Source organism: Sciurus carolinensis, chromosome 13, assembly GCF_902686445.1.
Source record: "Sciurus carolinensis chromosome 13, mSciCar1.2, whole genome shotgun sequence".
NCBI classification, from domain to species: domain Eukaryota; kingdom Metazoa; phylum Chordata; class Mammalia; order Rodentia; family Sciuridae; genus Sciurus; species Sciurus carolinensis.
The window spans coordinates 73,110,228-73,124,093 of record NC_062225.1 but is presented as its reverse complement, the minus strand read 5'-3'; the positions used below and the strand labels follow the sequence as shown (position 1 = coordinate 73,124,093).

General features: G+C 47.6%; 2 protein-coding genes across 8 annotated transcripts; both read right to left on the bottom strand.

Annotated features, from left to right (window-relative positions):
• Positions 1–34: 34 nt before the first annotated feature.
• Positions 35–2,351, bottom strand: Ucn (urocortin). The gene is made up of 2 exons (XM_047522047.1): positions 838–2,351; positions 35–570 (listed from the first exon to the last, which is right to left on the bottom strand). The coding sequence occupies exon 2, from the start codon at positions 555–557 to the stop codon at positions 174–176; it is 384 nt and encodes a 127-aa protein (XP_047378003.1). The 5' UTR covers positions 558–570; positions 838–2,351; the 3' UTR covers positions 35–173.
• On the bottom strand, positions 2,344–12,696 carry Mpv17 (mitochondrial inner membrane protein MPV17). Of its 7 annotated transcripts, XM_047522039.1 has the most exons (9): positions 12,124–12,678; positions 11,593–11,667; positions 5,185–5,300; positions 4,871–4,963; positions 4,692–4,787; positions 4,462–4,494; positions 4,156–4,208; positions 3,805–3,981; positions 2,344–2,966 (listed from the first exon to the last, which is right to left on the bottom strand). In XM_047522039.1, exons 2-9 carry the CDS (start codon positions 11,660–11,662, stop codon positions 2,897–2,899), a joined length of 708 nt encoding a protein of 235 aa, XP_047377995.1. In that variant the 5' UTR covers positions 11,663–11,667; positions 12,124–12,678; the 3' UTR covers positions 2,344–2,896. The 7 variants fall into 7 exon arrangements, with proteins under 7 accessions (XP_047377995.1, XP_047377999.1, XP_047377996.1 ...); XM_047522043.1 differs by lacking the exon at positions 4,692–4,787 and having other exon boundaries at positions 12,124–12,696; XM_047522040.1 differs by lacking the exon at positions 4,462–4,494 and having other exon boundaries at positions 12,124–12,687.
• Positions 12,697–13,866: the final 1,170 nt, after the last annotated feature.

The window sequence follows — 13,866 nt, the reverse complement described above, 5'->3', positions numbered from 1 at the left end:
CACGACAGAAGTCAAAAAGCCTCTTCAGCACTTTTATTAAAAAATAGGCAGAGAGTGCTCAGAGCGTCTCTGGGCCATTCTGCACCGTGGGACTGGGTCAGTTCCCGTCGCGCACCTTTCAGCCCCGGGGTTGGGGAAGGCGTCAAGGTTTTCGCAGCCTGGGACTGGGCGGATCACTTGCCCACAGAGTCGAATATGATGCGGTTTTGCTCCGCACGCTGTCGTTGGCTCTGCGTCCGAGCCAGCTCCAGCAGGGTCCGCAGCAGGTGGAATGTGAGGTCGATGGATAGTGGAGGGTCGTCGCGTCGCGGTCGCTCGCCTGCGGTCTCGGATCCCCATCGGGTGAGCCCAGCGCGGCGGGGAAAGCGCTCTGCCAGCAGCAAGAGGAGAGCGCGCGCCCCACCGCCCTGGTTCCGCGCCCCGGAGTTCCATCGAAGACTCGGGTCCCGGACCTCGGTCGCCGCTGCCGCCGCTGGGTTCCACTGACTGCTCCCAGGACGCAGCTGTGCCAGAAGCAGCAGCGCCACCAGCAGCGCCCTGCGTCCAGCTTGATTCATGATGCCACCGGCCCTGGACACACAGGGGTTGCGCAGGGTGAGGTGTGCCTGGGACAGCCGCAGGTGGTGTGACCCCTATCAGCGCATGCCCAGCGTCCCTGCCAGGACCCTCTAGCTGCTGCCCAGTGCCCCCAGCCTGCCTCCCAGCCACAACCGCTGCGCAAATCCAGTTCCACCCCTCTCTCCCTTTCTTCCCCGCCTCCCGGAGGGCCGCAGTTGGTGGGCTGAGCGCTGAGTCCTGGTGCTGAGGGAATCTAGACGGTTGCTCCCATCCACTCACAGGTTATTGGAGAGTGTCTGCCTGATGCAAGACGGAGCTCCAGTCTCTGTCCCTCCGGCTAGGCTGAGGGCTCCTCGGGAAACACGGGGTCTGTCCTGGGACCGCCGCCAGTCTTATATAGCGCCAGGACAGCTCCGACTGACGTCAGCCAAGAACATGCACTGATTGTAGAAGCAGTGACAGCAACTTCGAGTCCAGAGGTTTCGAGCCCCCAGAGCGGTGCATTCTGGATTTTTGACTTAGTGTCCCTAGGGCTAGCGCTGGAAGCATTGGAATTGGAAGTGAGAAGCCGGCTCTTGACGACTGGGCGATGAAGACTGCCCTACGAGAGTCGTTCATCCTGTTCAGAACAGACAGCTGAGACTAGAGCTGGTCCCCATACCAGGCTAAGCCGGAGTTCCTCTTCTCTGGCACACGAAAGGGAGGTGGGACCATGGCGCTGTCCATGGTGCTGACCCTGTCCTTAGCCGCCAAGAAACTGGCAAGAATCCCCAAGAGAACACTGGGATGCTCAGATCCAGTCCCCAGCCCGTTAGTTATCGGGTTGTCACAGAGCCTGGGCTGGCACTCAGCCAACACTATGAATCCCACCCACAGGCGGCCTGCCATAACTCAAGTATCCCGGGACTCTTGACCTTATTACAGTCACAGAATATAAATTCTACAGCTGTCTGAGCACCAAATATGAGGATTTCTGGCTTTTCAGACCACAAAAGGTTGGTCAATTTGTTTCAGAGTTTCCCCCAGTGGTAGTTTTAACAAATGTCAGTTTTTTTTTTCCCAGAAACCATAACAGCAGTATTATGCCTTTGCCCCTCTAGTTAAGATCAGTAGGCAGGAACTAAGAAAACCTGGGTTCAGGGTTTTACTCTGCCACAAATCCTGGTGTGAACAAGTCACCTCACTTCCACAAACCTTAGTCTCTGCATTTGTAAAAGAAGACTTGGAGGATGTAGGCTTCTTTCCACCAATAGTCATTTTTATAGTTTTCTCCTGGGTCTTACTCATGACCTCTGCAGGATCCAGATTATGTATTTAAAACATTTACTGAGGCACAATGAAAAGTTTGAAGGGATCCCAAAGAGTGCTAGGGTTGGGAAGGGCTAGAGTAACAGATGTGTCAATGAAAAGTAGGCATGAGTGAATATAAGGTTATAGTCATGTGCCATAAAACAAAGTTTCAGTCAACAACAGACCACATACATAATGGTGACTCCATAAAATTATAATGCAGTTGGAAACTCCTACCACCTAGTGACATGGTAGCTGTTGTAACATCACAGCACAATGCATTAATCCTATGTGGTGATGCTGGCGGTAACAAACCTACTGCATTGCCAGTTGTCTTAAAGTATAGCTTGACTATGTGCAGCACATAAAACTTGATTAACAATAATAAAGACAATATTACTGGTTTATGTATTTACTCTACTTTTATCATTATTTTATGACTCAAAGTTTTTCTTGTTGTTTTTGTCTTTTGGTACTGGGGATTAAACCCAGGGATGGTAACCACTGATTCACATTTTCAGCCCTTTTTTATTTTGACATATAGTCTTGCTAAGTTGCTTAGTCTCACTAAGTTGCTGAGGTTGGCCTTGAACTTGTGATCCTTATCATTATTTTAGAGTATTCTCTCATTTAGGAAAAAACAATTTACTATAAAACAGTATATGGTGTTAAATGGGTAGCAGCCTCATACACCTCATTCACTGTGTCCCTTCTCTGCATCAAGAGGCCACATCAATTGACTGCTCTATACCATCTAGATTTGTGTAAGTACATGCGATGATGTTCACATGATGATGAAATTGCCTAATGACACAGTTCTCAGAACGTATTGTTGATAAGCATTGCATGAATGTATTATAAAGGGCTAGTGATTTCAGAAGCAGTTTACAGTTTAAAATGAAATGTGTCATTTCAGAGTGCTCATCTCATTAAGTCTGACTAGCACTTCCACCCCATGGCCATTGATAATGCCCACTTTGAGGAAACTGTCTGACAGTCCCAGGATCATGGTGTATCACTGCAGGTGGCAATAATGGGGCAAGGCAGGCTAACGCTGATGTGCTTTCCAGGACAGGTAGGAGTTCCAGATGACAGCAACACACTGGACAACAGCCAACCTAGGAACAGAAATGCATTGTGAGGAGGGAGACTGGGAAGCATGGGAGGGGGAACGATGAGATAGGATAGGGAGAGTGCCAAGGAAAAGGAGGTGGTATCTGAGAATTTCCAGATTTGGGTCTTCTCCCTTCAGCCCTTAAGAAGGAACTACGTGGCTCAGACCAGAAGACAACCAGCTCAGATTCTCATGCTCTCCCAAGGCTCTGCATTCCAGATAAGGCTCTCGATGGTTAAAACTCCCAACAGTTCTCATCAGACACAGGTCTGTTATTCACAGTCTGTCTGGGTCCCTTCTAACTACATTTATGTGTCCATCTTGTACCAACTGAGGTTTCACCTTCCAAAATATGTACTACCTGTGTATAAAATAACACCTTTCTGGTTTGCTTTTTGTGGTGCTAGGGATCAAACTCAGGGCCTTGTGCTCACTAGGCAAGTGCCCTAGCATTGAGCTACATCCCAAGTCTTTTTAATGTTTGTAATCTTGAAACAGTGTCTTATTAAGTTGCCCAGGCTGGTCTCACACTTGCAACCCTCCTGCCTCAGCCTTCCAAGTCACTGGGACATTCTTTAACTTAATTTTGCTCTAGTTTCAAAGACTACTGCAAAGGATCCTAATGTTTAGGAATTGGTTTATAAGTAGGTATTCCTTTTAGCTATGCTATTCATGAAAAATTTGACCATGTCTTCTCAGAAGAGTTTCAGAGTTCTCCTGTTCCCAAGACACCTCACCTGCAAGTATTTTAACAACTCGTCTTGAGTTCCACACTATTTTTTATTGTCTCTAAGTAATGAACTTTATTATTAAGACAAAATAATGGTTTGTAGTAAACTGACCTGATCAAGCCTTTAGGTCTACTTTCTAACCTAGGATGCAGCACCCCTGTGAGGCACTGTCCCGGCAGATACACTGTCAAAGGTGGAGAGCTCAGGTGAGACGGAGACAAGGGTTGTAGGAGCAGGATCCTCCACAGCAAGATGACAAAAAGTCTGTGGGGGACACTGGAACAGTTTCTGTAGAGGGCCAAAGGTTATGAATAAAATTCTTGGGAGTCTGAAGAGTTCTGACCAGAGCAGAATGTGCTGGTAGGAGTCTAAAGGAGATGAAGGTTGAAATGAGAATCATTTTGTTTCCAATTGTTGGTACTGTGGATCTTCCTTGAAAGGTGGGATGGGGGTCTGTCATACCTGTAATGCAGGGGGACCAGGTAGAAGTTGGCTAACTGCACAGCAGGCCAGAGCTACAAAAAGAGAAGGCAAAGGTTGGGTGGCTGCCTTCCTATCCAGACCCCCAGACTCATTGCCTCACCTGGCTCTGCCCCAACTACTGCACACAAGAAAAGGCTGAAAGTTAGTGTTTCCCTGAGCATGGTGCCTACGGCGGGGATGAGAGTAATCCCAATGGAGGGATTCCTATGCCAGGAGGACCTCCAAACCCAGGGCATTTTTGGACTTAAAGGAGCAGGAAAACAGACAGAAGGGGTCAGTTCTTACATAGTAGTTGGTGATGAGGGCATCAGGATAATCCTGAGGAGACAGAGAAGGAAAAATTTACACTTGAACTTCTAAGTGGCTGCCACCCCCCAACATGAATATCATACAGACTTCTGTCCCAAGAGTACACCTCTGCCCACACTCCCCTCCCTTCCTGGCTATCCCTGCCTCTAGCTTTGCCTGCCTCCTTCCCCTGAGATTGCCAGCCTGCTAGCCAGAGACCCACTCACCCTCCGTAGTTTGGCCCAATTATCCTGGGCTGACAGTCCATTGAGTGTCCCTATCAGTGGGAGAAAGCAGCCTAGAAAACAAGGGGCAAAGACCCCCTAGGGAAGAGAAATTAAAGCTCTGTGAGTACCCTGTGCCCTAACCCAGCTCAGCCTTCCAAACACCCTTTTCCTTCACTCACCTGATCCAACAACATCTTCTTTAGCGCATCCACCTTGGTGGTGCCAGGGATGAGTTGGTCCAAGACCTTGTACCAGCCTCCTACTACAGGGCCCTGAAAGTAAACCCCAGATTGGGTTGCAGGATGTAGTGAGGGGGCACTTGACTTTTATGCCACAAAGTTCCTCCCTCAAATATCAGAAACCAAATCTCAGGGGAGTCAGACACTGAGACACTAAGAGGGCCGCAGGTGTGAGAGGCCAAGGGAAACTACAGAATGGCAAAGAACTAGACCTTTAGCAAGTGCACTGCAGCCTTGCTGTGGGCAGAACTTACCACAAAGCCACAGCCCAAGGACACCATGGTTAGGGTCCGGCCTGTCTGGTGTTCCTGCAGACCTCGCCTCTCCACCAGCTGCTGTGAGATAATGTCACCGAGGCCCATCAGGGACCCTGTGCAGGGTATACAGGTATTGTCAAGATAGCTCCAAAAATTTAAGTCTGAAGACAGAATGAGGTTCTGGCACTCTGAGCCCCAGGGCTCCATTCTGGGCAAATGACTAGCCCCCTCCTGCTACCACAAAACCCTCTGCTCTTCAAGGATGGTGACACCTCATATATATCCTGTCAGAAACTAGGATGAGCAGGCCAGAACCCAAGAACTCTGTGCTGAGAGGTAAAGGGAGGTCAAATCAGAAAGAGCAGAAAAGACAGAAGAAAGAGAATTTAAGATTCTAGGACTGAGAATCATAGACAGTAAAATTCAAAGGGCCTACTAGATCATTTCTTTTCTCTCTCTTTTTTCTCTTTTGGTATCAGGGATTAAACTCAAGTGCACTTAACCACTGAGCCACATCCTCAGCACTTTTTATTTTTTTATTTTGAGACAGGGTCTCACTAGGTTGCTTATAGTCTCATTAAGTTGCTGAGGCTGGCTTCAAACCTGTGATCCTCCTGCCTCAGCCTCCTGAGTTGCTGGGATTGCAGGCATGCGCCATCATGCCCAGTCTTCTAGACAATTTCATCCAAACCCTTGATTTTATTTTATTTTTAAAAAATCTTCAATACTTGGGGCTGGATTTGTGGCTCAGTGGTAGAGTGCTTGCCTAGCATGCATGAGGCACTGGGTTTGATTCTCAGCACCACATATAAATAAAGGTCCATCAACAACTAAAAATTATTTTTAAAAAAATCTTTAATACTTATCATTTGTTAAGTTTAAACTGAGTTAAAATAACATTACTTTATTGTGACTTGTTATTTTCATATGTATTTTTTATTTTAAAGTATTAGCAAAATGCAACATGAGAATATATAATAAAAGTCACCCACCTCATGGACACCTAATAAGACACGTCTGATCCCAAACCCCTTATTTTAGAGGTATAGGATCAAAGGTCTAGGATCTCAATAACCTGTAACTGCAGAACCAAGCAAGAACCAGGTGGCTTGACCCCTAGACAGTTCTTTCTAGGATACTGTACTCAAATAGATCTTGTGTAAAATAATAAGGAACCCTGTTTCTTTCTCCCTCTGCCCAATGCAAGACCTAGCCCACAGCCTTCACCTCTCTTGGGGTCTCTATTTGTGGAAAACATCAAGGATAACTCTTTTTCTAAAACATTCATGCTCAAATGGTCCTGGGTGGGAAACTGACTGAACTAGAAGAATCCCCACAAGGAAGAGTCCTGCCCACCTATTAGTACCCTCAAACCCAGACTTCCCCATTTGTACCCCCAGATTGAGTTGGCAATGGGTATTATAGCCATTTCCCCCGCAGGCCTCTGCTTCTGCTTCCCCACTAATTGCACGGACACTCAGGTCCACACAGCCCCAGTGACACATCCAAACCCAGAAACCAAGACAGAATCATCACTGTTTACAGAGCCCCTGTCACTTATGGTGGCGTGATGGTTTCTAGCAAACACACACTTACAGGGCCACTTGGGACTGACCATCTGATCTCCAGCTTGCCCATCTATCTCACTCAGTAATGAAAGCCCCCTCCAGCCACAAAGTCACCAATGTCCCTATGCCCTCAATTAGCACTGGGCAAACATATCCTGCAACCCTGTTCCTTGGCCTGGAGCTGGCTCTGACGTCCATACTGGCTGCATGCTCATGGCTCTGCTCTTCCCCCACACCCTCTGCACAGCCCGGCCCTAGCAGCCTAGTCAGAGGCAACTGCAGAAAGCTGGAAGCTAGGGCTGGGGATGGGCATCCCTAGATGACCTGAGCTGCTGGCCACTGAGCAGCTCTGGGCCCCTGAGGTACAACCATCAAGGCACCCCTGAAACTTTCAAAGTCATTCTTCCCAGAATACTGGTAGACATGACCTCCTCAAGGACAAGCATAAAATCCTAGACACATTTGTTCCCTTATTCCCCACCACACCTAACAAAATCCCTACCAGTTGCACAGAAAATAAAGAAGAAATGTCAAATGCATGACCTCAAACAACAGGACTGCTCTGGGAAAAGGCATGAACTCTGAGCTTAGCCTGAAGAATCACATGTTGGACTCAAGGTGTGATGACCACAGGGAAGTGAGGGCTTGCTCTCTAACTTGGAGCAGTTAGCATTTGATTCCCTATGCCTCCCTGCAATGTGTGGTCACCAGCTGTACTCCCAGGAAGGAGAGAGAGCTTTGCAGCTATGCATAAAGGAAGGAGGGACCCTGTGAAGGCTAAAGGAGCTTCCATGAGGGCACTGACAGTCTGACAGTGTGCTTTGGTCAGATGGTTACAGATTACAATTAATGCTCACACTTAACTCTTAAAAAAGGTCTGGGAGGTGGACGGTCACTCCGACTAATGATGAGAAGTCTCTGAAAGATGAGGTGACTCAATAAGAAGCAGAATTGGGACAAACCCAGGCCAGGAGAGCAAGGAGGCCTTCATTTTGAGTTGAAGCTGAGACAGACTTGGAGGCCAGTGGGCAGACAGGGGCTCCTGTGGCTGCTCCTCTGCAGTGGTTCCTATCCAAGCAAGGCCCCAAAGAGTTTGCATGTCAAAAATGCTTCCTAAACTAATGCACTTCCTGTTTTTACTCCCCTGTCACCATGTAAGGAGGGCAGGCAGCAATGTGCCCGGGAAAGAAATAGTTAAAGAGTGGTATATATTTCTACTCTTCATGACTTGCTGACAGTCATATGACAAGCTAAAGACAGAGTTGGAATGTAAGTCCAAGTTTCTGACCCCATGATCATGGAAAGCCCACAGCCATTGAGAAATATGGATTCTAGGCCTCAAACTGTGCCCATCAAGCCTGAGGGACTACCAAGTGACATGGCAATAATAGGAATGAGTAGGTGCTGTGGCTCTAGCCCCTGCCAGGTCTTTCAAATAGAACAGCACCCAGAAATTCATTCTCTGCCCATAGACTACCAGGGACTCTGGACCTATAGCAACTCCAGGATGGTCTAAGGCATAGGTACAAAGAGCAAGATCTACATTTCTGGCTCAAATGACCCTTTGGGCAGGAAGGACTCAGACATTCAGATTCCTCATTCCATCTTTTTCAACCCAGAGCCCAAACAGACCCAAACACCCCAGCCTCTGGGAGAAGACCTTAGAAATATTTGGTTGGTCTTGAGCTTCTATGCTGTGGCTCCCCTCTCCTTGGTCTTGGGAGTTGGAGCTGGAGGGTTGTAGGCACATAATGCCCAGAGCCCTGCTGGGGCAGGGCAAGGGGCTGCTGGGCCTAAATGCCAGGGCTGGGCACAGAGCCCAGCAAGCAGACACTGGTGCGGGTGTGACATCATGCCCCTGGGTAGGTGCCAGTTCTCATGCCGTCACTCCCCACCAGAACCAGGGGAAGGGGGTAGGGGAGCTATCTCTGGGCACAGATCTACTTGGGACCATCCCCCGCTCAATAGTGAAAAAGTCCCAACTTCCACACCTTCTTCTAAGGTATATTTTGTTCCTCCATTGGCTTTTCATGTGGAGTCTTATGTAAGAAAATAAAGCATTAATGGAAGACAAGAAGGCAGAGAGAGAGGAAGTAGCTTCTTGGAATGAGACAAAGTGTGCCCTTGAGCACAGGAGGCTGTGTTGGCAGGTAGACAGTTACTGACGGAGGACCAGTGCTGCCTACTCAAAAGCCTCCTACCATTAACTACCTACCTGGCTGGGGTAGGGACTTGACCCTGGGTAGGACAGAGTACATCCTCTGGGATGGGTCTGAGTGCTATCCTCACACCTGGTCTTACTACGTCCTACTGCTGGAAAACTAGACAAAGTGAATCGTTCTGCTGCTTGTCAGATGTCTAAGCTCAGACCAGCTGGGACAGCACTAGGCATCCTAAGGACCCCATAGTCTCAAGTGCAGGGCAGTGTAGTAGGCAATACTCTAGGTTCTAATACCAGCCCTATCACTGACTGTGGAAGACCTCAACACACTTCCTACTCTTGCCTTAATTTCCTTTTCTGTAATATTATGGGTAGGAATGGATGGTGTTTAAGGCCTGTTGGGCTTTCACATCCTGGCTTAATTCAGACTTGAGGGAAACCAGGGTCTGCAGGAGCTCAGCTGCTCTTATAGTAGTACTAGGGTGGCCTAAGAAGGATAGAACTGGGCCCCAGGCCCACTGGAGACTGGAAGGGCCCTCAAGAAAAGAAGGGATAAGGCTGACTCAGAGTCTACAGAACACACAGCCAACCTTTCCCTAGGCTGTCCTGTTCCTGACTCTGGCTTGGCCAAAACTGGTATATTAGACACTTCCGTTGAACTATTTCAGATCTTGACTCACTCATCTCTTGGTTCTGCCATCACTGCAGTTCAACTTAATAGACCCTTGCTTCAGGTCCTTGCCATACCTGGGGCCTCACTGTTAAGGTCTTCAGTGACTATGTTTGTGTAACCTGGTAGTGGAAGGGGATAGTGGAAGAGCAAGACCTATATTTCTGGCTCAAGTGACCCTTTGGGCAGGAAGGACTCAGATATTCAGATTCCTCATTCCATCTTTTTTAACACAGAGCCCAAACAGACCCAAACACCCCAGCCTCTGGGAGACCTTAGAAATATCTGGTTGGTCTTGAACTTCTATACTGTGGCTCCCCTCTCTTTGGTGTGACACTTTGACCAATGTGAGATTGGAACTAGGGAATAAAGTTCTCTTCTTGTCAAATCTTGGTATTTTTAACCTCAACTCTGAAATCTGTTTTCCAGTGTGATGAGCCAGTTACTGGGACCTTAGGCACTCATTGTGCTGGGGTCCAAAAATGCCCCAGGGAGCTAAACCTACTTCTCATCTTCATTTATAGTTTGGTCCCAATACACTGAGCAGCAGGGATAGACTGAAATGTTTGAAAAAATTTAATAAAAGTGTTAGGAAAATTCAGTTTGCTTCAGGGCTAAGCTGAGATATCAGCAGAGCTTCAGAAGACTGAGCGTGTGGAGTCAAAGAACTCGAACACCAAAAGACCAGACCCTTGTTCCACCACATTCCTGTATTTGGGCTCCCTTTCAGGTTTAGTTCCTGTCCTTGTTAGCTGCAAATCCATTGGATAGGGAAACACAAAGGCTATCAGTCCCTCCCTATTCTTGATGACCACAAAGGGGACTCTTCTTTCTGGCAGTTATGGGCCCTGAGGGAATCTGAGGCTGGGCAAAGGGCCCAGCGTGTCAGTTCCCATCACAGCCACACAGTCCAGCATGAGTCACCACACACGCAGCCAGGTGAGTCATGCTGGCTGATGGACACTCTGAGGTCAGGACAAGAGGTATTTGGGCACAAGAGGTTGAAGAGGGGCCCAAGGAGGGGCAAAAGAGTCCATCTTGTTCAGTCACACAGAGAAGTTGCAAGCGCTGATGTAGGCTATTTGAGTAACAGGACACCAGTTCTACCTTAGCTTTCAGTAGTACCCTACCCCTTCCAACAGTCTTCTCAGAATTCTACCGTCCTCACTAGAATACTTTTGTCAAACATGGGAAAGACCCCATTTTACCTTGATGGGGTCTTACTCTTTGGACTGCCCTGATTTTTCTCTTATAAAGCTTATCTCTGTGCCATCTCCTTGAATTAGCTAAACTGCAAAAAGAAGATGGTAACAAATGTAGGGAAATTCTGGGTTACCTTCGTGAGGTTGCTACCCAATCACTGGATTAGAGTAAAATGGTTACAACAGTGTTTGGGAATACATACATAGGTAATAAATTGTAAGGAAAGCAAAAGAATGAAGTAAACAAAACTCTTGGAGTATGTGAATTAGGGAGAGTGACACAGGGGATGCCAAAGCTGAGTACTGATACACAAATGGTCAGTTTTAGTACAATGTAAACTGCAAATAGATGTCTTTATTCTCCTGCATATTTCACAATAAAAATACTAAGAAAAATAAACTGAAGTCTTGATTTCAGTATGTGATCTAATTTGGACTCAAGTAATTCTAACTCACAGAGAGTTGTGGAGTCCCTGTGTACCATATTATGAAAGTGCTTTGCATACTATAAAATGTTAAAGGAGTGTTTATTAGTTTTCCAATTTGGGGTTTCCTGGGCAATGCCTTTATCCTTGAGGATTAACTGCTCAGCTTTTTGAGACCTTCCTATCCTACTTTACAGATAGGCCAATTTTACATAACCCGTTAGAATACCTTTGGGAACTCGCCCTCCCAAACCTACAGAACAGCTTGGGATGAGAGTCAACACTTCCAGGGTGCTAAACAGAAGGAAATAAGGGAGGTACCTTGGAACGTCTCCCTAATCAGCCTGCTCTGTTTCCACTTTGGTTCCAGGGCACTCACCAGCCGTCAGGACCTGGACTTTCCACGGGTGAACTGCCAGGGCCCTTTGGTACGCCCGCCAGAGTGCCATGCCTTCTGTCAAGTCAAGAGGAAAGGGTCACTTCCACTGTCCTACCCACGAAGAGAAAGACACCAGACATTCCCTCGCACCCAGTCCCTTTATTTCTGATACATCGGAAAATGGCAGAGGCTTCAGGAGGGATGCTTCCTGTCACAGGGTCGCCTTAGACAACTGAAAAAGAGGCAGACTGGGCAGCTATAGACTCCCAGTGGCAGCCAGCCCCAGTTCTGAAACAGGGCTGCCTGGGGGTCTCCTGTTCCGGCTTCCACCCTGAGCCTGAGTCCTCCGAAAGTGAGATCCATCAGGCTCCAGATTCAGACTCAGTTGAATTAGCCCGCATGCCTCCTGAGTCCAGTTCCAACTGGAAACAGGACCCATCGTGGCCCGGGCCTGGAACGGTCACGTGCCCTGTGGGGCACTCCTGGCGTGCGGCACTTGGCACCAGCGACCGTAGATCACCAACCACTCACCTGAAATCTAGCTCCGCGCGCCGCAGCCCCTCCCGCCTGATCTAGGCCGGCAACTTCCGCCGCAAGCGCCGCCCCTTCCGCCCGGCGTCCTGGGGCCCTGCAGCAGGCACAGGATCGGAATGCCAGGCGGCCACGGAATCCCTTGGAGAGCCTCTCTGCTGGGCCACCCATTCTGTGAGCAACCCCCCTGCGGGGGACAGCGCCGAGCGTTAGCATGGGGTCCACCATCGTTCTGCCCACGAGGTCCAATCTCTGCCTCGTCTCTCAAGTTTCTTTGGGGTCTGGAGGGACCCCACTGTAACCACCCACTGGGCTTCCCCGGAGCTGGCCAAGGTTCTGATGTCCTTCTTGATCTCAGGAGTGATAGTTTGAAAACAAGTATAGTTCAGTGCGAACATGCGTTATTTTTGGTCTGTAGCTTCATTAGCCTAGCTCCTAGTGGGCATAATTGGATCTTGTTCAGATTTGTCGTCTTCATAACTAGTTCAGTGTTTTGACCACAAAACCCCTTTTAGAAATGCCGCGTAAGGATGACTTCCATGGAAAGCATTGGAATTACAGAACCTTAGGAATAAGTTTAGGTACTGGCTCCATAACTAACAAGCCTTAATCTTTCATTAGACTCGCACTTCAGTTTCATCATCTGTAAAAATGATGGGGTTGCAGTGTTTCAAACTGGGCTCCTCAGTTGTAGGGGATGTTTGTGGGGTGGGGGATGGGAGGAAGAGTATCACTATAGGTTCTACCTAAAATGTTTTGTCTTCAAAATATATGCTTCTAGAAAGAACCATTTTTAACAAAGGATTCGCAACTCTTTGAAAACCAGTAGGGTAGGTGATCTCTTAATCCCCTCCCAGCTCTAACATTCTAATATTCTTCTAAGATTCTGTGAAAGAAATGCAGAATTCTTTCTATGGTGGTAGGAATTTCTACAATATGCCCGTGAATTCATCAGGCTGGTAGCCAGCTTTTTTGCTTATCTCCAGGTAGCTCACACTTCTCTATCTGCCTACCTCCAGGTCCAGTTTACTCAATCACTTCATGATTAAGGCAGGGGAATCCTGTCCCAAACACTGGAGAAACAGAGTAAGGATGCAAGAACTCAATGGCACAAACACTTAACTAAAAGGTTCCAATATACAAAACATCATTGTAGACTGAACTTACACTAGTAAATTTAATAGGAGACTGAATATGGTAGTTTGGGAAATTGTATTCTCAAGTCAGACTGTCTGGGTCTGAATCTCAGCACCAGTACTCAGTAGTTATGTGACTTGTTCAGATTGCTTAACCTCTCAGAAGCAGATCTTTAAGTAAACAGCAATACCAGGCTGGGGTTGTAATTCAGTGGTAGAGCACTTGCTTAGCAGTGTGAGGCACTGGGTTTGATCCTTAGCACCACATAAAGGTATTTTAAAAAAACAAAAAACAAATAAACAAAACAGCAATACCTACCTTACAGGACTGATAAATGCCAAGTGACCAAAATATGAGTGCTTAACATTTGTTTATCCTTTTTTTCCTGCCTTCTTCTTGGAAACATATGGGAAGAATTTTCTTTTACTGAAACTCCTTTGTGAGGGTGAAATTTTGAGCTGTCCCCCCTTTTCTTTAAATGGTCCTGGGGATTGAACCCAGGGCCTTGCACATTGCTTAGTATGTGCTCTACCTCTGAGCTTCACCCCTGAGCTAGGATCTTGAAGGATGAGATCCTGGAGAAGGCAACAATGTGAGCAAAAACCA

Coding starts and splice junctions, on each gene's coding strand:
- Ucn (XM_047522047.1), bottom strand. CDS start 557: ATGAATCAAGCTGGACGCAGGGCGCTGCTGGTGGCGCTGCTGCTTCTG.
- Mpv17 (XM_047522039.1), bottom strand. CDS start 11,662: ATGGCACTCTGGCGGGCGTACCAAAGGGCCCTGGCAGTTCACCCGTGG. Junction 4,495..4,691: donor ATTGGGCCAAACTACGGAGG/GTGAGTGGGTCT, acceptor CTGTCTCCTCAG/GATTATCCTGATGCCCTCAT. Junction 3,982..4,155: donor CTGGTCCCCCTGCATTACAG/GTATGACAGACC, acceptor GGCCCTCTACAG/AAACTGTTCCAGTGTCCCCC.